Source organism: Pinus tabuliformis, chromosome X, assembly GCF_031772625.1.
Source record: "Pinus tabuliformis cultivar Carrire ecotype Pingquan chromosome X, CPIR1, whole genome shotgun sequence".
NCBI classification, from domain to species: Eukaryota; Viridiplantae; Streptophyta; class Pinopsida; order Pinales; family Pinaceae; genus Pinus; species Pinus tabuliformis.
Window position 1 is genome coordinate 1,492,198,599 of NC_142308.1, and position 26,563 is coordinate 1,492,225,161.

General features: G+C 37.8%; 1 protein-coding gene across 4 annotated transcripts in view; it reads left to right on the plus strand.

Annotated features, from left to right (window-relative positions):
* LOC149145657 (protein S-acyltransferase 11-like) overlaps positions 1 to 26,563 on the plus strand; it is a 161,182-nt gene that overhangs the window by 70,241 nt on the left and 64,378 nt on the right. For all 4 annotated transcript variants that reach the window (XM_089448684.1, XM_089448685.1, XM_089448686.1 and 1 more), the window contains 3 exons: positions 16,163 to 16,338; positions 16,852 to 17,077; positions 17,320 to 17,618. In XM_089448684.1, the coding sequence (XP_089304810.1) occupies positions 16,312 to 16,338; positions 16,852 to 17,077; positions 17,320 to 17,618 (552 nt within the window). In that variant the 5' untranslated portion in view covers positions 16,163 to 16,311. The remainder of the gene's footprint in view (positions 1 to 16,162; positions 16,339 to 16,851; positions 17,078 to 17,319; positions 17,619 to 26,563) is intronic.

Sequence of the window (26,563 nt, forward strand, 5' to 3'; positions counted from 1 at the left end):
CATAAGGTCTAGTACTCAGATGCTAGGCTGGTATCATTGGAAGGTTGACCTCACTTGGGTGAATTGAGTCCTATGCATAAATAGGAGTTGTATATAAATAGGCTCACCAGGTGAGCATTTATATTTCCGTTTCTAGAAGTGATAGTTCTGCATTTTAGTATTGTGAGGAAAGGACTCCCAACAAATAAAGTTCCATGGAGATTTTCTAGTTTTATAGGTTCAATATATTTTTTGACTCCATGCCCAATGGTGAAGGCTACTAGTCTGCAGGTTCTCAGCACCTTGCCAGTAAGGCACTGTCCCCAATTGGAGCCAATGTGAAAGGTGACCAAAATTGACTTGAAGATCATCAAATTTGGATAAGCAAAAATGTGTTTTTGGATTTATTCCCTCACATGTGCAAATTGTCAAGGTTGGCTACATCATCATGTAGGCTCATGAAGCCCAAGAGACATGTCACTTCACCCTCAATGATTTGTATAAATAAGAGAGACCTCCAACCTCATTTGGCACTTCACTCACTCACACAATCATCTCTCTCCTTCTTTGATTGGTTCGTACAACTTATTGGGCATATCTTTTCCTCACACATGTGGCAACAGAAGGACAAATTACAGGGCTGAAATTTCAGACACTGTTGCAGGTTTGACCAGGGTTGACTACGGGTGGTTTGACCTCCTTTGACTGCAGTTTTTGTGCCAAAATTTCGTTTTTGCCAGACTGCATCTATTGGTACAGGAACAGAGGCATTTTGTTGACTTTGACCGCAGACAAATCACAGGGTTTACCACAAACTTGACCGCAGAGTTTGACCACTATTTTCATGACTGTTTTGGGATGTCTTTGACCACCTTTGAAGGCCGAGTTTGACAGGGTATGACTGAGTTTCATTGAGGACAATTTGCTGCTACTTTAACCTGCTGTTGACTTTTCGGTGATGGTAGATTTTGACTGCTGTTGATTGTAGATTTTACAGGGCTGTTTTGACTTCTATTTGGCAAGTCAAATTTGACTTTTTTACTCTCTCTTTGCTAAACATTTTGATATAATAATAAGAAGAATTGCTCAAAGGGTTTTCCCCATCTTGGGGTTTTTCCTTGGCATTCGCCAAATCTCGTGTCCTCTTGTCTTGGCTTGTATTGTGCATTTATGTTTGAAACTTTGATGTTCTTTCATCAGTTACTGTCATATGATAATGGTTAATGTGGTTGCAGATTAATGGAATTAATATTGGGCTAATGGATTAATGAAGTAACTGACCTAAGCAAAGAACATGTTAACTCAAAAATTAACATGGTATCAGAGTTAGGTGAGGTCAAGCCCAAGCAAGAGGAGGAATGCAATCACAAGAGATGTTGTCAAGTTTCCCTGAAGTCAAGATAAAGCAGTGGACTGCTAATGCATTTGAAGTATCTTGTTACAAGCCCTAGAAAACATGAGAGGTCTCGAAAAATAATGCAAGTCTGGGTATATGCAAGAGTTGGGCTAAATAGCTCATGAAGGCCATTAATCAAATCTGAAGATGCTAAAGTCCTCCTTTAATAACTAAGCTACCTATCATGATAAGAAGTTTGCAAATTAATTTCTAAGGTATTGCGTCCTTGTGTAGTAGCGAATCTACTGTGGAAGATTGACATTTTTTTTCTCTTGTTTTCTGTTTAGGTCACTCGCTGAAGGAGCAGACTATCTGAGGCTACTCGCCTCAGCCAAGGTCATTTGTGGCACAATTTTGTCATTTTTGTTGGGCTTAGGGTTGTGCTGGTTGTGGGATCTGAACCTTTGATTGACCACCAGTGGAGGATTCTCGGCCCTGTGGTAGGGCAGTAATCTAGGCAGAGTATTCGCACTATTCTATGGTTTATGGCATGCATCAAGGTTGCAAATGCTTGAGACTAGTGCGATTCCTTTTGATAAGACTTCGACCCTCTAGGAGGCTTGTGGTAATTCAAGGCATATAAAGAACCGTGGACTAAACCTATAGTGTTAAGTTCTATGACCTGATTGGAGAGGGTTTCACTGTGTTATTCTTCAAAGTGAAAGAATTTGTAATTGAGCCACAACAACCTTTAGATTAAGTTATTAAGTTCCCTATCTACATTGAGGAATTTAATGTGGATCAATTCATGGCATCTTTGTACATTACTTTGAAGGCTTGGTTCTAACTATAAACAAGGTATTTTTGGCCTCTGTTTAAAGCAATTCTTGAGGACTTCTTTGCTCAAGTAGAACTGAAGGGTATTTTGCTTCTGCTACTCTTGAATTGTTATCTGTTTGTTATTCTCATTGCTCTGAAGAAAGTTAAATGCCCTAATCTGAAGAAAAAATTGACAATTGCGTGGACTTTGATACATTGTGGTCATTGTACTATGACGTCGTAAAAGGTGACTTTCATTTATAGCTAGAAGGGTGGTATCCTATCAGTCATCTTGAGGAGGACTTGTCCTAGAATTAGAGGCACAACATTATAAAGGACAGTTCTAAGTTCCTTCATAATTTAAGGAAGTCGAGATCTTGTATGCATATGTTTGCAAGATATGAATTGTAGCCTTAAAAAGACAATCAGTGGGCATCCTATGCAATTCATATCAATAAAATCAAGGAACCCTATTATGTGTATAGAAGAAGAGGCTGAGTCCTTATCACTGTTACAAGCGCATATATATATATATATATATATATATATACATATACAAGTGTTATAAGCCAGTTCCATTGAAGTCGACTTGCAAATCAATAAGGAATATATATTCATGTCTTTGAAGCCTTCATAAAAGGTGCCCTGAAGTCAATGAAAATACAAGATGTAGTTATGAGAAGGGATGGTCTCTTTAGACATCAATTTGAAAATGATTTTTGAAGAATAGTAAAAGCCCTCCATAATGTCATATTGTTGACTAAGCTGCTCATTATCTAGCAGCTGATGTGATTTTGAGAAGGTTTAGTGGCAACCCTCCATGTGATCCTATTTTTGTCTAGCAGCTGAAGCAAAGGAAGTTCATCTAAGAAAAGTATGTAGCTCCTTTATGTTGGCACCTTTGGATAAGGATGATAGTACCCTTGAAACTCTGGCAGATAGAAGAAGTTGAAGACACTTTGGAGCAGACCCCTGTAACAGCTTGTATGAACGTAAAATCAGAGGTATGGTATCTCTCAAGGTACATGTAATGCATTTATTTTTTTATTTGTTTTAAGGGTCTTTTGATGGAGGGTTTGATTTGAATAAGAACCCTAGATGGCTCATGGAAAACCCTAGCTCACATATGAAACCCTAACCCTATTATGTTCCCTCATAAGAAACCCTTTCTTTTGATTTTTAGGGTTTGTGGATTCTAGGGTATGATTGATGAGGATGATGTTTTCAATTCCATCCTCCATTAGTATATGAAAACCCTCGATATTATCTCATGCTTTTATGATCACATATTGTGCTTGGTAGTGCTTGTCTATGACTATTGCAGGTGCCTCATGAAGAAAACATTGGAAGAAGTATGTGCATGGCAGATCCTATGTCTTGGCAAGCAAGATGAGCAGAGGGAAATGTGAGGACCCTGATTTTGGCATCTTGATTGGGTCATTAGGCACTTTGATGCGTTGTTCCAGGATCTTATGAAGGATGGTATTACGAATATGAATGCCTGGATGCAAAGGACCCCTCCTCATCATGGATTGGGTGATTTAATGCGTTGGTTGCAATCATCTAGCAATGAAGGATAACGCAGCTGTTTTGGGACAATCTCATGGGAGAATTTCTTCACTTTGGTTGAAGAAGGACCATGATGATTCTTCAGAGTCTACTCTCTAATTTGAAGCAAGCTTCCTAGAAGTTTGTTGTTGCAGTTGCCTTGTGGAAAGTCTCATCCCTCGCATGAGAAGCGCACGATTGAAAGCTAGATGATCACGTGAAGCAAGGCTTCAGAGGGAGCTATAGAATCCCTGGCATTATGACCTAATGACTCTTCTTGCCCAATGCTTATTGATGAAGGCAAGTCATGGTAGCTGATTATGATTATGACTCTGATGATGCTTTGATATATCCCTATTACTTGAGGCTTCATGGAAGTTGAATGATTATAATTGATGACTTTGGCACATGTACCTAAGGTCACTTTCTCTATATTTATAGGGAATTATGGACAAGCCATGTTTATTGGATTGTAAAGATTGATGATGTTTGATTGATGACCGTCTTGTTTATCAATGTAAGAGGGGGTTGACTTTTAAAGTCATGCTGGAAGAACTAGCCTTGATATACTATTCCTTGCACTTAAAGGTATGATGAGATGGAGAAGTTGTTGGTCTGCACATGTATATCTTGTGGGATCCCTGGTGTTCCTGATAAACACCCTATCAATCATATGCCTCGCTATGAAGACTTTGAGTCGACCTTTGGATGAGCCTCATATATTGGATCGCTACTTATTGAGACATCTCTGTCATTCTATTATCTATAATTTGAGGTACATTGTTGGAATCTAAGATTCCATGAATATTCTGATGCTGCTCGATTGGCAGTGTGATGGATGGAAAGAGCACATCTAGTTCTATATCTCTTGATTCAGTTGCTATGGAAGCACTATTGACGCTGAATGTATATAGCGGCAAGTATGGCTTATTATGAAGCTAGTTGGTTGAGGAAGCTGTTCAGTGAGCCATTCAAGCGTGTGCTGGTAACCACCATTGTATATTGCGATATTCTTGAGTGGGATTCATTTTTCAGAGAATTCATGTTCCACAAAAGCTCCAGGTATTGGGTATTGCTGTATTTTGATATGGTACATTGGAGAGCTACCAAGCTCCATCATTGTTGGTTGGATGAGCAAATTATTGTCATCCTTACATAGCTTCTTGGTAAGGTGAAGATTATCAAAGAGAGGTTGGGAGTCGTGGATAGACCCTACTACAAGGGTCTCAGTTGAACATTGAGCTTTAGGAGCTCCTGGGGGCTTGGGGTACTTCTTGGAGCTATGTGCGACCATAGGGTGAGTGGTTCACCTTCCCTTATAGGTACGTTGTATACAGGGTGAGTGGTTCACCTTCCCCTTTGATACTCTATGATGATATATGAGAGCATAGGGTGAGTGGTTCACCTTCCCCTATAGATGATGATATATGCGTAGGATGAGTGGTTCACCTTCTCCCATGGCATAGAAGCAGGACGAGTGGTTCACCTTCTCCTATGGCATATGAGCAGGATGAGTGGTTCACCTTCTCCTGCAGATACCCCAGTGAGAGATGCATATAGGCATCTGTCGGTTGTCACATGTGGACATGTTGATGGGACGTGGTTCATCCTTTCCCCACATGTAGGTTGCTCATTCCCTACGATTGATGGTTGACATGTCGGTGGGACATGGTTCTTCCTTTCCCCACCTGTAGGATCCTTCCTACGATTGTTGGTTGGCATGAATGTAGGACGTGGTTCATCCTTTCCCTACTCTCGTTGGTTTGCATGCACGTAGGATGTGGTTTATCCTTTCCCTACAATGGTTGTGACATGTGATTGTAAGATGTGGCTTATCCTTTCCCTATGTGTGGTTGTGAGCAGGATGTAATTTATTCTTTCCCTACTGTTGCCCCAACATCATCCTACTCATGTAGTCTGGGACACATGGGAAGTACCTCTCATCTGGCCAATGAATTGAGAAAAGTGGATAGGTACCATAGCACTATAGATGGACGCATTGTGTATTGTTGTACTCCCTATGTCTAGGATGCATGGTGTTCAACAACTTGATCTAGGACCAAGTCTGATTGGGGTTCTACCCCTGGATTGACTTTTGTCAGTGGAGAGTGGCAAGGTCTTGTGACTCACTCTCGATCAATTCTTCTTCATTATTACATCATTGTTCAACAGAGTTGAGATGAGATGTAGAGATGGTTCATGATGACAAGATGGCATGATGGATTGGCAGGTGGAATTCTCCCTAGTTGAGAGGGAGTGTTAAAATTGGCAACTAGGGCCAAATTCCACTTTGGACAACTCATTTGATGGAGATGATTATTGCATTGAATTCCTCTTTTCGAGAGGACCAAAATTGACCTAAAGATCATCAAATTTGGATAAGCAGAAATGTGTTTTTGAATTTATGCCCTCACATGTGCAAATTGTCAAGGTTGGCCACATCATCATGTAGGCTCATGAAGCCCAAGAGACATGTCACTTCACCCTCAACGATTTGTATAAATAAGAGAGACCTCCAACCTCATTTGACACTTCACTTCACTCATAAAATCATCTCTCTCCTTCTCTGATTGGTTCGTACAACTTGTTGGGCATATTTTTTCCTCACGTGTGGCAACAAAAGGACGAATTACAGGGCCGAACTTTTAGAGATTGTGGCAGGTTTGACCAGCATTGACTAGTGTTGACCAGGGGTGGTTTGACCTCCTTTGATTGTGGTTTTTGTGCCAAAATTTTGTTTTTGGTAGGCCACATCTATTTGCACAGGAACCAAGGCATTTTGTTGACTTTGACCACAGAGAAATTGTAGGGTTGACCACAAACACGACTGCAGAGTTGACCGTAGAGTTTGACCAAGTTTGACCACTATTTTCATGATTGTTTTGGGCTGTCTTTGACCACCTTTGAAGGCTGAGTTTGATTGGGTATGACTGAGCTGCATTGAGGACAGTTTGCTGCTACTTTAACCTACTGTTGACTTTTTGGTTAGGGAAGATTTTGACTGTTGTTGATTGCAGATTTGACAGTGCTGTTTTGACTTTGATTTGGCAAGTCAATTTTGACTTTTGTACTCTCTTTCTCTACTGAACATTTTGATATAATGATAAGAAGAATTAATCACAGGGTTTTCTCCATCTTGGGGTTTTTCCTTGGCATTCACCAAATCTGGTGTCTTCTTGTCTTGGCTTGTCTTCTGCATTTATGTTTGATGTTCTTTCATCAGTTACCCTCATATGATAATGGTTAATGTGATTGCTAATGGATTAGTGGAATTAATAATGTGCTAATGGATTAATGAAGTCACTGACCTGAGCAAAGAACATGTTAACTCAAAAATTAACAATTCTCGTAGATTCATCTTCATCATCACTGTCATCTTTAAAAGGGCACTTTGTTGCATAATGTCCTATTTTACTACATCTAAAGGAAATGAGAGGTAACTTACCTTTGAGTTTGGATCCTTTCTTCAACTTTTTGACAAATTGTGCCATTTTAGTATCAGAATCATCGCCATTGCAATCATGATTCTTTCCCTTTCTTGATGTCTTGGATGCCTTGAATGTAGCCTCCTTATTAGTTGAATTTCTTGATCTCATCTCGTATGTTGTGAGAATTCCATGAAGTTCATCGATTGATAATGAATCCAAATCTTCTAGTTCTTCTATGGCACAAACCTTGGCATCAAAATGATCTAGAAGAGATCTCAAGACCTTTTGGACAATCATCTTTTCTTTGACATCTTCACATAGGCCTTTGAGACAGTTGACTACCTCATTTACTCAAATAAGCAACAATATCTTCTTCATCATTCATCTTGAGACTTTCAAACTGTCTTCTATAGTTTTGAAGCTTTGCTTTTTTGACCTTGTCATCTCCTTCATAAATATGGATAAGCTTGTCCCACACATCTTTAGCTATTTTAATACCCATAACTTTGGTGAATTCTGAATCTGACAGACCACGTGCTGTATAATTCAAAGTCTTTGAATTTGCCACATATGCTTTCTTCCCATCCAGATCTGTTGGAAGAGGAGATGGGATCTTGTATCCATCTATGACAGATTGCTAAACTTCGGCTCTAGGATACATTAAGTAGTACTCCATTCTGACCTTCCAGAAGGCAAAGTTTGTTCCATCAAATTGAGGGACCTTACCATCTTTACTGGCCATTGTGATTCAAAAATTCTTCTTCCAACTGTTAGGATGATCTTGAAGAAGCCGATTTTGATACCAATTGGTGGAAATACTTGGGGGGGGGTGAATCCTTATTTCTTTCAATTGTTATATTATGCCAGTTAAGATTTTATCACAATTTCAACCAGAAACACAAGAAGTAAAATATAAAAATAATTTTATTAACAAAGATGATGAGGACTCCAATCCTCTTACACAATAATTTAGGCTCCAACCTGTGCAACAAAATTCTAACCTCTTCAAGGCTTCAACCTTGAATGAGGACTCCAATCCTCAATTATAAATCCAAGCTCCAACCTGGTCTCTTACAAGGCTCCAACCTTGTATGAGAACTCCAATCCTCTATTATAAAATTGGGTTCCAACCTTTAACTGCTTCAAAATTTCTTCCAAAGGTCTTCTCCAAAAAATTCTAGAACTTGCTCAAGAATGTCTTCAAATATGTTCAAGAATGCTTCAAAAGAGTGCTTCAAAGGTCTTCAAAAGGTGCTCCAAATAGTTTGCTTCAAAAAATGCTTCAAAAGAGCTGCTCAAAATTCTTCAATCGTCTGCTTAAATTCTATCCAAAGTCCTTAAAGTCATCTTAGACAAAAGGTCAACAAGGCTGCTCAAAATCTTGCTATAGAAAGGACTTTAATCTTTGCTCAAGGCTACTTCAAACGCTGCTCCAAAGATGGCTTTAGAATGTCTTCAAGGCAACTCCAAAAAGTATTCTTAAGTTTTGCTTCAATTATGCCCTCAATATCCTTCAAATTGGTTTACATTAAAATCAATCTGTGTTATAGAAGACCGAATCAGTGGCAGAAGACTAAGTTAATATAGGGCCAAAGTTTGTTACTCCACAATGTTGAGGTATGTCTTCCCACAGGGCCGAAGTCTGTGATTCCACATTGCTGAGGTTTATCTCTTCACAAGGCCGAAGTTCTAGCTTTTACAAGAGCAAGTTATATCACAAAGAGACCGAGTTCTAATCTTTGATAAGAGCAGAATTATGTGCCTTAAAAAGCGCCGAATACTAGACACCATATTTGCTCCAAAAATATCTTAGAACATGCTTAGAAAATTCCCCAAAAATCCTTAACCCAGAACAAAAATAATACCCAAAAAATTCCTTCAAACTGCTCCTAGGTTCATGAGATATGAACCTCTTCACTCTTGCCTCAAGTTCGTATGCTTCTTGTTCTTGACTCAGTCGAGTTGAGGGTCGAATGGAGGAGAGATGATTCTAATTTATACTAGTCAATCATTCATGAACTGACACGTCTGTTGGTAGAAGGGTCGACATGATCATAATGAGGCCGACTTGTCCCGAGAGGCAAAATATGGATTTTCTTCTTTGAAAAATTCATTTCTCTTTGCTGAGGGAGAATTAGGAGGCATGCAAATGCTTGTTGGAAAGGGATTAAGGTCCTCTATAAGCCTATGCAATTATCTTCTTGAGCTGGTGCTCTCTGACATCAATAACAAATATTATTCCTGTTGTCGCCTGAGATGTACACCTAAGCGTGGGAAAAGTTTTCAACCCCACAAGATATAGTCTTTAAGGCTCAATGCTTAGAGAAGGGGTTGTCATCTATTTCCAACTATCTTTGTTTAAGCTCTCTCCTATGCAAGCTATGGGGGGTAGTCCCTAAAAATGATTAGTAAGGAAAACCTGTTGAAACAACAAGCTCTAGGAGACAAAGGGCAAGGCAATTACCACTCAATATAACTTGAATTTCAAATTGATTAGCAAGTATGATTCTTAATGAGCAATGTAAATATCAAAAGATATAGATTTGTTTAAATCAATATGATATAAACATGATAAAGTGTGATAGACTAGTGCCTTTATAAACAATGCTCAAACAAAATTATAATACTTGCAAGATAAAAAAATGATCCTTCAAGTTACAAGATAGGCAATGCTGCAAGACATGGTTAGTAGAGGAGATAGAACAATATTGAAATATGAGCAATGAGATAGAACTTGCAAGATAAATAAAGCTTATACTTGTACTTTAAAGAGATGCCCAACAATATGAAAGGATAATGAACAAGTAATTCAAATGACAAGTACAAGAGAAATATAATGCAATGTTGCAAGTAAGATGAAATGCTCACAAATCAACAAATGCAAGATAAGACAATGTTAGATGAATGAATGCAAGATTAGATTGTGTGATGCAAGTGATCTTGGTTGATTTTAATTATATGCCTAAACTATGGTGAAAACTTCCCCTCAATTTCTCAAAACTTGGTAAGGATTGAGGCGAACTGCAAGGAGGCGTTTAGTCCATCATTAACAATACCCACCTAGACTCCTTGACAACCCATGTGCCTTTGTTCCTACAAGGACTCGGCCACAAGAGAACTGCGAGGTCACGTGTTTGAACTTTTTCTCCAAACTCAAATTTATTGAATTGAATGACAATTAGGGAAGTTGGTCCTAAAATTTCTATCAACCAAGCTTATGCTTGGAGGTAAATTTTAGAGATGCAAGATCTGGATCTAATATGCAAATGAAATGCAAATGTTAACACAATGCTTCAATGAGATACAATTAGTACAAGATGCTTCAAGAAAGAAATACCATTTCACTTATAATCAAGATTTTGATAAGCACTTAGAACACAAGATTATAATTAGACTAGCTTATGACAATAATCAATGAAGCATGTAAAGATTACTCAATGAAACAAAGCGAATGAAGGAAATGACAATTAGATCAAAACGTTAGAGCAATAACTCAAGTGCCTTAATAGAAAGTGCTCTTAAAAATGTTTCTTCACTTATAATATGTTATGACAAATAAAGCGAGAATTATACAATGAAGCACAAGTAAATGATGGCAAATGAGATTGCTAATTAGAGAAATTTGAAAATTTGAAAGACTACTTTAATCCAAGATACAATTGAGATTAAGACAAGAATTACTCAAATGCAACTAGATCAAATAACCAATAAGATCACAAAAGCAAATAGATCAAATAATGAAGTCTAGATCTAATAATGACCAATTCAAGAAATTAGAACTAAAATGCAATGAGCATGAAAGTGAAACTAATCTAAGAGAACAAGTTAGAAGTGAGATCTAGAGGCTAAGATGACAATGAAATGAAAACTAAGTTAAGAACACAAGAAATCCTCCCTTTTAAATAAGGAGTAGGATACTATGGGAGTAAATCCCAAGCTCCTTCAAGAAATAGGATTCTTTTTATTACATGAGAAAGCCCTCTTAGATAGAAAGAGATGGTTTCAAATCCTCAAGGAGGGTTTTACAAATATTGAACTTTGAAACAAAGAACCCTTCCTCAAGAAACCAATGAGGAAATTCACAAAGCTTATGGAAGTGAGACACAAAGAAATATCCTCAATACAATTCTAAATCCTCCAAGAGATTTTCACTCAAACCCTAGCCACTTAGAATGAAGAAATTTGTGCAAGGAAAGGAGGATGAGCCTCCTCTTGCTCACGGCATAGGCAAATAGGCTTTCAAAATTTTTAATTCGAAGCCAATTAATATTTGATCTTGTGATGTTAAAACCCTTAAGAAAAATTCGATCAAGCTATAAGATGCCCAAGAATGGAGGATTTTCACACCAAATGGAAAAAAAGGCCTCTCTAGGCTTGTGGCTTAGAAAAGGATATTGGAATTTCTAAGTCTGACATGTTAGAAACCCTTCATGCACTTTACTGATTTATTCCTACCTACTTGTTGTGTTAATTAACAAGTTATTTACCATGTAAATACTGGAAATAAATACAAGTACATACTCAACACATTACAAATCATCAACTGAAGGAAATAGAAACAAGCACACAAGTGACATCGTTGTTTTTGGACTAATGTCCCCGGAAAAACCCAATGCGGGAAAACCAGTGTAGCTATCTGAGGGTTTGATTTATTAAGCAGTTTCAGAATACAATCTAGATGCCAAATTTGGTTCACCTAACAGAGAAAAATCTCGGTAGTAGCACCTCTTTACTCGGAAGCAGATATTCTGGGTGAAACCCCGGATAATCACTCCGGCAGCTCCACAGCTCCAATTTGCCCCACGAAACCCCATCGTCAGCTCTCCCAGTAGTTCCGGTTGTTCCCGGCAGTTCTGACTTCTTCCCTTTGCGTTAGCTTTCCTTGCTGTTCCAGTAGTTCCCGACAGTTCCGGTTGTTCTCGACAGTGCTAGCTTTTGCCCTCTGTGTCAGCTTTCCGAATTGTTCCGGCAATTCCCGACAGTTCCCAACAATTCCAGATTCTACCCTTTGCATCAGATTTCCCGGCTATTCAGACAGTTCCTGGCAGTTCTGGCTGTTCTCGGCAGTTCCGACTTCTGCCCTCTATGTCAGCATTCCTGGCTGTTCCGGCAGTTCCTAGCAGTTTTGGTAGTTCCTGACAGTTCCAGTTGTTCCCGACAGTTCCGACTTCTCCAATCTATTGTGCTGATCCTCCCGGTGCTATCTCTGCCTCTCTGCTTTTGTATTCATTGCACCTTAGCGGCAACTTTCTCAGCAAACCCAACCCCAAAAAGTCGAAATCTTGATCTCTTGGTGTGTTCTCCAAGTGACCATCAAGCCTCTTATACTTTTCTCGTTGACAATTCAACGACCGAGATTAAGTCCCTAATCAACGGCTAAGATTAGATCTGGTTTGATCCATGAATTTTGGACCATTTTAACACAGTTTTATATTAATTCACATTAATATATTATTTTCCTTAAGTTTAGACTTAGGGACTCCATTAAAAATATTAATTATTTTAATATCTCCCAAACTGTTTAGAATTTACCCAAACCCTTTTGGGGTATTGTAGATCTTATGTGCCTTAGCCTCTCCACCAATTTTTGTGGCTAGAGCACATCTGATGCTACCCCAAATCAACAAAGAAGCCTAAAATTTCTTGTGGCCTTGAGAAAATAGGTTCAAATGCTTGTGGCCCTCCTTTAAAAATTGATCCGAATTTTTTCAAGTGTCAAATGATAAGTCTCTTGCCAAAATCTAGTCACCAAATTCTAATAGATCTGTAGCCAGAAAATCAAAGAGTTCCATGAGACAATTAAAACCTGACGCTAGAAATATTTCCACCATTTAAAACACAGTATTTTACAAACTCGATTGGCCACTAACTTATTGGTCAAATAGTGATTGCATGACGTTTTCTTATGTTTGCAGATTTATAGGTGGAAAAGTACATGCAAGCATAGGGACACCCCCTTGTGGTTGGCAAGCACTAGGCTGAACGGAGAGAGAAATTTGCACGTGACGCTAAGGGTGAATGTTTCCTATATGTGTAATATCCCTTCCAATAAAAATCTGCTAAGTGCCTTTGTCAATATTTGCAAATTTTGGATGGATAAAATTTTGGATACAAACTTAGGAAAAGTGGGTGAAAGTTAATTAATTTAATTTTGTGTGGTAGGGGAGGCCCCAAACATTAGACAAAAGGGAAGATTAATCACATAGTGGGATGTGGGGACCACCCCATGAGGAAATACACACTCCTTGAGAAAATCGAATTGGAGGGAAGAGGGAAGAGGCAAGGAGATCGAATGGTGGAGCCCACAAGGAGAGAAAAGGAGCAACAACTATAAATAGAATTGACCTCCATTTTGACATCTTTTGACAATCTAACTTTTGAACACAAGTTTTCTTGAGCTGTTTAGCCAAGTAAACCAATGTTGTTTAGCACAAGGAATTCCCAAGTGGGAATTCCACCTCTACCTTCGGTGAACTTCGAGTGTCACCCTAGGAGAGTATTTCAGAACTTAGTGGGGAGAGATTTGCTGGAGTTCGTGGGACACATCAACTCTTGCTTCAGCTAGTTCGAACTTCCAGGAGGATGTAGGGACAAAAATCGAACCACTGAGTTGAGGGAGTTTCAAGGGGAATTCTGGCCAGCGAATTTAGGAGAAATTTCATTGAGGGTGGACCAACATTTGTGGAGAATTTTGGGGCTGGAAGTTGCTGCTGCTGAGAGAGCCAAACTCACCATTTTAGGGCCTGCGCAGAAGTATTACTGGGCAGAATTTGTGGGGTTGGATTCATCTTATTTGTGTCGGGTTTTGGAAGGAATTTCACTCACATCTTTCGGAGGAAATTTGCAGGGCAATCCTACAGCTAATTGAGAAGGAATTGGTGACATATCTAGCAGTTTGAATTGTGGGGGACGCAGAAATTGTCAAAGAGGGCCACCAAATTTGGGTAATTCCGAGAGGTCGGAATTAGCCCAAATCATTTCTGGGTTTTGCTGGACTAGCCTCAAGGAGTCTGCTCCTAATTTTGCATAATTTTTGGAGGAGTTTTGGTGCCCCAAAACAGCAGGATTATTTAGCAGCGAGTTAGGAGGAGTGAGCTTAAATTTTGGGTCCCGGGTGGTCGGTAGAATTTGCCAAAACCCTTTCTGGGTTTTCTGGGTTTTTGGCAAGGACCTCAAATCTAATTTTGCAAAATTTTCTGGGCAGATTTGAGGGGTCAAATCAGGGTCTCAACATAGCCAGCAGTGCAGAATTACTGGGTCAGCGCAGATTTTCTGATAGATAAACTCCAACAGCGGTTGGGAATTGGCATATTGATCACCTGAGGCTTGTAGCTTGCCTTGTGCAAGCCCAGGTGTGCTCTTTCTATTTCACTTTGTACTCAAGCAGTTTATATAATAAAATTGTCCCTTTTTGGCTTGTTTGGGAGCATTTTTGGGTTGGTGTTTACTGATTTTTTTTTATGCTGTATTGTCTTGCATGTTTTTGTTATCATTTTTTCCATTAGGAATATTACAATATGTTCCATTGAGATTTCCTATCCCGGATTCATCAAATAATTTAATTTTCAAAGGGGTAAAAATTTGTGCTAACAGCCTAACACTACTAGACCACAAGAAATTTAAAATTGCTCATGGCGAGAGACTTAAAAATGCTTAGTAGAATTAGTTATATTTTCAGTTTAGAATCTAGATTCTAGAACTCAGAATTATTGTCTTTATAATGGTCTCTTTTGTAAACATTATTTGACAGTTGAAGTTTGAGCTGTTGACTGCATATTAGAAATCTTTGTGCCTTGTTACATTTCATGGTTGATGTTATTTGTTAGAGTTTGTTGATGACAGATGTTATATGTTGAACTCGAAACTTGAAGTTTGATGTTATGGTTGATCATTTGATGTCAATGCTATAAGTTATAACTGCTAGGTGGTTAATGTTATCTGTGTACTAAATGGTTGATGCTTTAATGATTTTCATTAATCTACTACAAAAGATTATCTTTCATATTTTCTGCAACTAATTTGCCATTCTACATGCTTTTAGTGAATATATATGCATCAAAATATATATTGTATAAAATGCACTCCCAGAACGCTTTGCTTCTGGAGACTTTTGAAAGCCAGTGCTTCATGCTCCAGCGTCCTGCTTTGTGCTCCCACTTCCAACAGTCTTGGCTTCAACTCGGGGCAATAATACCGACCAATAGTTCCTCTATTCAAATTAATATACTAATTACTTAGACAAATGGAATATCTTAGGTAATTGAGTCCTTTTTGAGCACACCACTTTACTATGCTAATGATTTGAGGACAAAGCTTAACAGAGGAGAACTTGTAATATGTCATTTAATTAGGTAGCAATGGTTAAATAATTCTTGATAGTTTATTGTTATTACTACTAAATATGGGTGAATGTTGCGACCCTTTACAAATAACATTCAATATAACATCTTTATGAGGACATTCAGTTGCAAAAGTCACTCTATATATGTTTATTATTTAATTATTCTTCAGTTGGCCTACTACAGCTCTGGTTGTCTGGTTCTTGCTTCTGTATCCTGTTGAAGAGGATGGTTTCTCTTTAACATTCATTGATGGATATGGCGTAATATCTACTCCTATCCCCCATATCAAGGAAAATGAGGTTCTTTCTAGAACTGCCAAGATTTTATTCTTGGTTTTCAGCATATGCTATGCACATATTGCATCTTTCTGTTCTAATGTCTTATCACTTTTTAAGCTCTTCACATTTCAGCTAGGCATTGCTGGTATTTTTTGGCTGCTCTTGTGTGCATGTCATGGTTTTTTTCTTCTTTCTCTGATTATCATCTTCAACTCATGACAATGCCAGGGCAAAATTGTTATTATTGTTTATGTTATATATTTTATATGATGCATAAATATAAGGCTAAATGCAAACATCTAATTAAATGTGAGCTTGTACTCAATCTGATAGCAAACAATTTAAAGGACCTTTTTTCAGTGGTATTTATGTCTAACAGTTTTGAAACATCATACACATTCCTGATTTGTCTGGTTTTGGATGGTTAACCAGGTCAAGTTCTTACTATATGGTAGTAGTTCAAGGCTAATTTGGGGACAATTATAAAGTTCTTGTCAAATTCTGTTCATCTTCTGAAGACAACTGAAAGCTGGCCAAAAGCAGTCGCTAACTGGGGTACAGCTTTGCCAGTGAGAGAGAATATGGAGCGAACAAGCATTGTGCAAGAGGTATTGCTAATTAGACATTAGCTTATTGTAGCGTAATGCTGCTGCGCTCAGTTATAGATAACTTCAAGGACTGGTTAATATTTTTTTTTTTTTTGAATAAATCACGAATGCCATGCTATGCTCAATGTTTTTAGTGGAAGGTAGGTATTCTCCAGTTATTTCTTGTTGAGAAGCCTTCTCCACAGTTCGCAAATTGAAAATGCTTCCAATCAGGGCACTAAGAAAACCAAACCCTGACTATGATTATCATAGGTGATAAGGGACCCAAGCCCCATAATAAGTGTCCGCCTTGTAGAGGTTGTTTCCTATGTACACATGCCTATTACTCCTTGAAAATGGAACTGTTATCCTTGTTGGACACAGCCAAAAATATTTACCACCACATATAAACCTGTTAGGACACACTAAACTGTAAATGGGGCTCTGGCAGCTTGTGTGTTTTCAGTTTGTTTTTATTTCCATTCTTTGTATCTTAGTTTGGTTTATATGCTATGATTTTTGATGATCTTGCAGGAAAATTGTAGTTTGAAGACACAAGAAGGTTATGAGACTGTATGCTGGGGATGTGGGTTGCGTCTCTTACTTCCATCATATGCTCCAGTTTATAAGTGTGGATGGTGTGGAGCAATTACAAATAATATGTCTAAGCAGCATAGACACCACTGGTTTGATGCATGCACTGCGTTTCAAGATCGCTTATTTGTTCCCGTTGTCCTCTGTATCATTCTTTCTATAATATGTATGTTCTCGAAGGTTTTGATGACACAGACATCATATTGTGTATTGGCGTCTTTTGGTCTTTACTCTTTGTTTGCTTTTATTTTGCAAGCATTTTTTATCTCTATCTTGGTTGCCTTAAACCTGTTTTCATGTTTGGTTCTTTAATTTGAATAGTGATTTTCTCACAGCTTCTGAAATGTGAACATAGCATGTTTGGATGTTCTATTCTTTTGACAAATCCAAATTTCTGTCTGACTGCAGGTGGTGGTGTTTGGGCTGTGTACCCTGTGGTGTTTTCAGTCATTAGCTTAAGCTCAGTTTTTCATTCCATTTCAACTTTCATTTTGGCTATTGGTACTCTTGTCAACTTTTGTTTGGCATCATTTACACCTGCAGGGCAGCCACCAAAAATATTATGGGGTAACTATGGAGTTGTGGTCAAAGGTGGTCTCAATGATTATACCTTTTGTCAGTTCTGCGAGAAGCCTAAGTCAGCACAGACACATCATTGTCGTTCATGCAAAACCTGTGTGCTGGATATGGATCACCACTGCCCCTTTGTAAGTCTGTTCTTGTACCTAACAAGTAGGTGTATTTGAATTTTGCATATTTACACACACATCATATTTAGCTAACATGTTCTTGGCTTCTTACTTCAATTGTGATTCCATTACTGTAATATAAATAAATTTCCAAGGACATTAAGATTCCTAACCAAATCAGATTCTAGTGTGTTGTCATTAGGCTATAGAAGGATAAACTAGCACAAATCAAATTTCTATTTCCTTCTGATTTTTCTTACCTGCCATTGATTGCAGTATGCATTTTTTTGAAGTCAATTTTTCTTTTCTTAGTTCGACCATTCTAGTTTCACCTCCCTTCAATTTTCTCTTATTATCTATATTTTTTTTCTTCGTTCATCTTTAATAGATTCTTTTGTTAAGCTTTGATTTCCTGTCTCTTTTTTGAATATTTATTGCATCTAGTCGACTTGAAATTGCATGGCATTTTTCAAAAATATGTATTGTTGTAACCTATGATGCTTTTGAGGGTGTTATTAAAACTTAATAGAACTTGGGATTATACTGATTTGATGTAATTAGAAAGTAGTTTGAATTTTGTGGAGCATGCTTATGCATCACAGTATTCTTTGCAAAAAAAAACAATGGACCTCTTGAAATTTTATCATACTCTTCCTGACCTTCACTATATTTATTGTGTGTCTTTTTAAGTTTTCTTATTGAGAAAGTTGTAACTTTCAATTCATGCCTCTAAGGATGACCTCTTTATACTTAAGTACCATCCAAAAATCAAATCCATGTTGATTTTGCACCTGGATCAATATCAAAGACCATGGACATTTTGAATCACGTTTGTGCTCTTCTTGTAGGCTCAATATCTCGTATTTAGGATTTGAATAAATTCCTCATGAGGTAAAAGCATCAGTCCTGACCAGATAGGCTACGCTTTTGACTCTTGAGACATTAGCTTTGCATTATTTTGCAAGATGATCTCACTCATAGTTGGTTTCTGTTTTTGAATTAAGAACAACTTTGCTGTTACAGCGTGGACATGGATTTTCCAATAGACAAGTATAAGAATTCAGGTGAATAACTAAAAGCTAGTTAATAGAAATTAAGTGGGAATTGTTACCCACCAAAAATTGGGTAACCCCTAGGAGAAATTTTTTCTCCTCCTTGAACAGCAGCCAGACAGCAGCCCTATATGAATAGCACACGTGGCATGATGCCAGGATCCTCCACTTCTTGCTCCATTCAGATTTCTCCCTCCCATCTGACATTCCTTTTTGAAGGGAGGTGGGTCATCCATTGGATGATACTTTAACATTTTTGCAATCTCGTGCTTTCACTTAATCTTATGGGCATACTAATATGGATCAAGGGGAAAACTAGATAATTGACTGATCTTGATTGTATTCTTGTTCCGTCACTTCACCTAGGAGGTTAGTCTTTGACTCTCGTCTAGTGAGACCTCCTCTGAGGCCTTAGGGTTTTTGGAAGGACACTATTGGGGACATACTGATCTCCATTCTTTGGGCTGGTGGTCATTGGTCATTGGGTTGGTACCTTTAATCCTCATCCTTGAGTCTGGGCCTGGAAAACTTAGCCTTGGTGGTTGACGTAGCTAAAAGAAAGATAAAAGCATAAGATAGCCACAATGAAAGAAAAAGATAAAATGCAAAACATGGCTGGGACATTTGTTTAGTGCATGGGCAAAAGCCTAGCATGAGCTTTACCCCCCTCATTAGCCATCACACAGTTCCTCAAGCACATGATGCTTCATCCATATAAGGAACTCTTTTATTGTCCCGACCTTAATGGGTGATAAACTGACTCATCCTTAAGGGGTAATGGAAAATCACAAAAGAATGCGTGGGCTCGAGCTATGCACCCAAATAAAAGAAAATCATAAAGAAGTAAAAGCCGCACTGGAGGGGTGGAAAAATGGGTTGAGGAAAGGGGTAAGTCATGCCTCCACAATTACTCCCTTCTTACATCTATACACTTAGGACCTCCATTAGTTGGTCACATGGTGATGGCACCTTGCCCTGAACTCATTCCCACTCCATAGCCACCATCTTTCACACACACCTATGGATTGATGGGCTAACTTGGGACATGTCTATCCCCTTGGGGGTTGCAAACACTTAATAGGGTTATTGACCTAACTATACCTAAATATAAGGATGTAACTTTTTTACGGGACTTGATCTAGTTAGACATTTGAAGGTGAACTTTGTGTGAAGTATTCTTGTTCCCATGACATTAGGTGTGGTCCACTATGATGCATTTATGTTATTGTACCTAATGATTGTTGATTTTACTTGATCTTGAGAGGCTTTTGTCAAGTGGTTTTGTGACTTTTGTCACAGCAACAAAGACCTTTTGAGAGATGGTTATCCTCCTTAGTGGCATTCCAAAGACCATTTTGCCTATTCCAAAGAGAAAATATGACCTTGTTAATGCAATGTTTCCCACCCAGAGCAAAGCTTTGGGATATATCATGGTTCCACATGATACTTAGTACTTTGAGGAACCCCCAGATGTTGAAACTCTGAGCTAGTGAGGCTTGATGTTGGATTTATTGGAGATGTGGCCAGATGGACCTAGGACACCCCAAGGCTAGCTTTGACACTGTTTGATGGGTGTTGCTTGTTCCGTAGCTCAGATGATGATGGTTATCCTTGAGATGACAAGGGAGGGCTTGCACATCACTAATGGACCCCAACGCTTGAGCATATTAGTGCCACATCACCTCCATTTCCCTTAGAAGGGTGACATAAGGCATCTTGGTGATGACATCATGGTTTGTAGGCATTTTTGGATGCATACCCATGGATTTTGAGCTACATTTTGGAGTGTGTAGCACCGATTAGCCTATTTTTCATTTATTTGTGACATTTTGAGCTCCTTTCGAGGATGACATCATAGTGGAGGAAGCTTTTCTGCCACATATGTCGGCTATTTTGGCAATTATTTGTTATTTTTTGAGCTATTATGAGGTTGGATTGCAACCTCTCACTTGTTGAACACTCGAACAAACTTGTATTAGGGCATTTAGTTGTAAATTAGTTGAAAGGAATATTGCTAAGTCTCTCCTCATTCCATTTTTATCATCACACATTTATCACTCTTCTCTCGTGCAAGAGTGCAAATTAGTCCTTTTTCGCTACTTGGGAAAAATGCTATGTTGCCAGGAAACGTGGGTTCGGGGACGGGAACGGGGACGGGGACGGCATTTTTGGAAACAGGGTGTGTGGGTTCGTCGGGTAATATAATAATATTAAATTTTAATAATTATATTTTATAAATTATAAATTTATAATTAATAATAAATATGAAATTTGAATTTGTATATTTTTTCAACTTTAAACAAGAAAACTTTAATGATAATCATTTAAACTTGCACACCATTGAACATTCAAGATTGACATTGAAATTTCAAAATTTATCACCAAAAAACTGTTCATTGTTTACATATTAACATGAATCATGATATGGGACAGATTTTGTCACACACAACTGACTGAGATACACTAGCCAAGTTTCCTACAAACTCAGGAGTACGCTCAAAAATCCTAAAGTATTATGAGTTCTCAAAGACTCAAGATTTTAAACTTTATTTTATTGGGCTGCCTTGTGTGTTTGGTGGGACAGCAGTGAAATATATGCTGCCAACAGCCATAATTTATACTTTAATGTAGCCACAAGCCTTAAAAAAAAACCACAAATTTATATGTTAATGTAATGATTCAATTTTTCAAAAATTAAAATATATATACTATGAACTGTTTTACTTTTTCCTGAACAAATTCTGAACCATTTAATTGGATTTTGTTGATCCATGGTGAAATTACATTGCAAGGGCAAGCAACACCATTGTTAGAGGGTAGATAATGAACTGGCTTGAATGTTGTGTAGATGATTGAGTTGAAATACATTCTCACTGAACGGTTTATATTGTAAAGAATAGCACAGAGCTATATTCAGTGTATGAATGCATTTATGTAATGCCATTCATTAATGCAAAAAATGATGAAGATTTTCTGTGTTTTATTAATCTAATTGCAACTATTTCAGGCTAAAAGCACTGAAACGTATACTTCTCATATTATAGTATATAGTATAAAAAATTAAAAATTTAACAAGTCTGGGCTGAGTAGAGGTAAGTTTGTGGCACTGTCATCTCCGTTTAGGGCTTCGGTTGGGTACAGGAGTTTGCATAGGGAGGCCGAGGTCTGTTCCTTAGTGAACAGTGAGCTGTTTTGTGTAAACAGTGGCACGAATCAAGCCCTACAGCTCAGTGTTTGACAACAACAAGTTGGAGGGACTATGCCGCAGCTGTAGGAGGCAAATTGAGTGTATAAAAGTGGACTGACAGTTGTGGCTCATGTTGCAGACAATCCGAAACAGCAAGAAATTGTGACATTCATTCCGGCAAGCCTTTAAAAGAACCCAAAGAACCCAACCCGAAGAACCCGAAGAACCCAAGAATCCAAGAACCCATTAAAGGAAAAGAACCCATTTTTTTTTTTGAAGAACCCGGTTCTTCATGGAAGAACCTGGTTCTTCTGGGTTCTTTTGGGAAGAACCCGTACCCGAATCTGGTACTTGGGTGCGGGAACCCTGGACGGGTTCGAGAACCCCACCCCTGGGTGCGGGAACCCGTGCAACATAGGAAAAATGTGATCTTTCTATGGTGCAAAATTCTCTTGGAGATGGATCTTTAGGTGGAGTCATTTTCCTTGGATTGAAAAAATTGTTTCCTAGATAATTTTTTAAGTTTCATGCTTTATCTTCTATATTTTGCTTATTGTATTTATGCTAGTAGGGTTTCCATTTTGTGCCATGACTAAATGCTAATTTTGTTTTGAAATCTTACTCCATTGTAGTATGCAAAATTGTTTTCTTGAAAGCTCTAAGGAAACTCTAATTGTGCATACCTTATATTTGATCTCTCCTCTCACAAGGAAAATAGTCAGGGTTTTAAAAGGGGACACCCTAGTCATCGCTCCTTACTCCATCAAAACCTTCTCATGCAATTTTAGCCCTAGAAGATTCCATTAAACCTATTTAGGATAAGGCACTAATCATTATTGTGTTTATCATCCATAAGATTTATTAAATTTCTTCTTTACCTTGTCCCTAGATGTCTAGGTTTAGCCGCTAGCATTTTAGGGCAGAATTTTGCATAAAAGGCGAATTTGTGTTGGACGTTTGTGGCTGAGAAATTAGGAATTGCATCAACAAATCACATAAAAGCAAAATCTAGCATTTTACATGGTCAATCCCTCCTTTTTAGGGCTGATGTCATCCCTATTTTCTGTTTATGCATAAGTTTCAGCCATAAAAATCAATTTCCTAACCCTAATCCTAGTGCCTACTGGAAGGCCGTGTTCCCTTTTTGTTGATCATCCTGAAAAAGGCCTTTTCTTTGGCTACTATATAACATTGTGCACCTTATCATTGCAAATCAATAAAACCCTAACTCAGAACAGCCAAATCTTGGGTCTAGGAGTAAAGTACTTGAACATTTGCATATAATATCTAGGCCTTTCGGCTTTGCTGGTACTTTATATCATTTATTAGACTTCTTGTCTATCACCCTAAGCCATAGTAGTTGATTATCCTTTAGATGTTTTAGGGAAGCCTCCCTTGTGGTCAAATACCACTAAAGAGCAGGAAAAAGTTTGCTGAGGTGATGGTGGCAACCTTTTCTCTTGTTGCCCTAAGGTCTAGTTCTGCCTAGTGGGGATTTGCATTAGGCCTGCTAGATTTTGCGGAAACAGGGATCAACCAAGGAATCACAATGAATTAGGGATATTGAAATTCCCCAGAAGATGGGGAACAAAACCATGTGAGTGGAAATATCAAACATACTTAGATGTCATGTTTTATAAATTAAGCTTACATGGATAATAAGTTAAGAGTTCAGACCCATTATTTTTCTTGGGTGGAAGTCAAATTCCAAGATTATTCTATTTTTTGTTTATAGCTAAAAAATATTTTTAGTGAAAAATCTCACAGAAGCAATCTGAAATATATATGATATGTTCAAAAAGTTCAAATGTTTGTCATATCAAATATATGTTCCAGAATTTAAGAAGGTTTTGAAAGCTTTAAAATATATGCAATACATGGATATACAAAAATAAAGACTTGAAATCGTAAAATGGCAAATCATATGTATAACGTGCATAAATTGCTGAAGGTATACTTTTATAACAGTTAAGATTATTCATTTTTCTAGTTTCATGCACAAGTTGATGTACTAGAGCCTTAGCTGAACATTTATACAACAAGCTTCTTTAATTTGTGAGCATAATCACCAAAGTGCTGTGACCATGCTGTTGGATATATCAAAGTCCTATCTGCTATTTTCCTCTTTATTTTGCAACATTTTCTTTTGGTAATTAAAGATGGTAAGTTGTTCAAATTAGGAGGCAATTATTTATTACCTTCAGTAAGCCTTTCTTAAATGTCTTGACTCTTACCTTTATTGAAACCACTCTATTAACTAGATTAAGTTTTAACTAACATGTGGTTGCATATACAGGGCAGCTTAACTTGTTATATTGTTCATGGTGACACATATATGTCTAAATTCTTTTTCATAGTTTCCAGAAGTTTTTGGATTTTGTGCTTTTCCCCAGGAATCAGAAATAGGAAATGGGAATGGCTGGGGCCTGGTAAGGGCAGAAAACATGGAATATATATCCAGAGGAAACTGCAGAAGATAAGGTAATGCTCAGAAAGAGGGAAATGTTAGGAAACAGGAGAAACAAAATAGGAAACGTCCAACAGAAAATAAATTCATTTGCATTAAAAACATAAAATATTCAAGTACTCCTGCTTCATTTGCAAATAAAGTAATACACCGGTGACAAGTCATATCTTGAATCTTGGAGCACTAATAACATCAATTCACCAATATATTCTCTTCAAGGAATTATAATGCTGGATAACTTAATTTAAACCATAATTTTCTATGGTGAGAAATTGACAAAATCATAGTGAGTATGAACTTAACTTTTAAAGAATAAATTGTCTGATTCCATCTAGTTTAAGATCTAGCAAAATACTATCCTCAGAAAATAAACTCTATGGGTAAAAGCAATATTCTACACAAAATCAGGGATCCACCTCTAACCAATCAGGGATCGAGTCCTGCGGATCCACCTCTAACCAATCAAGGATCGAGTCCTCCTCTCTTCACAAGGTCAATCGTTAAGGATTGAGTGCAAAATGAGTTAAAAAAGCTGATTTTCGCTCACTTATACGCGACCCAGAAAAGATGATTTTTTGGATTGAATCGCGATAAAATCGCGAGTTTATCAATTAAATCGTGATGTTTTTAAGTTTGAAAAACTCCCGAAAAACTTGGCCGATAACATCGGCAAGTTGAAAAACTTGCGATATCCTGATTTTATTGGGATGTTATCGGGAGGTTCTCCACAGAGATTTAAAGCTAACATTGAAGGAAATTCCACCCCTATTTTCAAAACATCTTCATAACCCCTTTGGCAGCTTGATGGCTTATCAAAGAAGCCCTTTTGTGTGCTGTTTTAATGTGTTTGTGTTGCAGATTTTACTGGGAAAACTGTGCATATTAGTCTAGGGACACCCCCTGAGGTTGGCAAGCACCAACCCAAATGGAGAGGAAATCTGTTCATGGCATATTGGGCAGATTTTGCTGAGTGTTACATGAATCTTCACTGCAGAATTTTGAAGTTATTTTTATCCTTTTCACAATGTAGAAATTTGTGTTAACAGGAGTCAGGACACAAGCAGTTATCTAGCTCAACATTACTCAACCTCACAAAACTCATATCTACGGATAAGACTGCTAGAGGCATTTCGGCAAAACAATTTTTTTTGGAACCAACTTGTAAGGATGCTTCAAAACTACGTTGCAAATCATCCAGTTTGCCTCCCAACAGAATTTTTAAAATTTGTAGATGCATTCTGTCTTTTATGAAGCATCGAGATGCCTTCTCTATCTTAATCTTCACTGGTGTTTCTTTATGAACATGCACTTCAAGCTGAGGATAAGCTTTAAAAGCTATCCAATCTGAATAGATATAAATAACATGAGATATAGAGAGGTCCAATTTCAAAACCCAGCTTAGTTAACTCACAAAAATCAAGCTGACTTTCAACACGTGGAGGTAGTTCAATATCAATACCCATACCCAGTTGAAAATCTCTGCAGCATTTTGTACACATGAAGCCTTTCTCTTTTCAAGCATACCTTTGATACAATCAATTACTGTTAAACATACAGTACGACATTCTTCTATAAAATTTCAATGAGACTGCATAAGAAGCAGCTTTTGTTAAAATGTCCAACCTTTTACTAAATACTAGAGAAGAGTGTTTTGCCCCTTCCATAATGTAGGGTCGTTCTGTTGGACGCTTAAGTGCTAAAACCATTTGACCAAATTCAACAAACAAACTCGTACTAGAAGCTCCACCAAGAGAATCATCTTTTCTAGCTGCATCTGCATTCCTATATGAATCCTCTGGAAGCACACCTGCTGCTGACTGATGTCTAGGAATCTCATTCCACACCCCTTTTCACAGTCTCTCAATGTTGCATGTTAGATACACTAATAGTGGAAATGCTGCCTGTCCTTTTAAAAAAGAATCTGGGTGCATGATTAAAGTAGAGACTGTTACCCAGCTGTTGTTGCCGCCTTGCACACACACCTAAGTTAGTGAGAAAAGCTCTTAACCCCACAAGGTGTGGTTGGTGGCAAATTCAATAAATGGGGCTGTCACCTATTCCCAACTCTCTCCGTTTAAGTTCTATCCTAGGTAAGCTAAGGGGGGTGGTCCCTAAATGAAAAGTGAAGTGAAAAATGATGTGAGTTTTCCAAGAGATGTTAAAGTCATTTGGATTACTTTGAGATTATGAGCAAGTTTCAACAAATATGATGAGAAATATGACGTGAATTATATTTTCAATAACCATCAACACATAA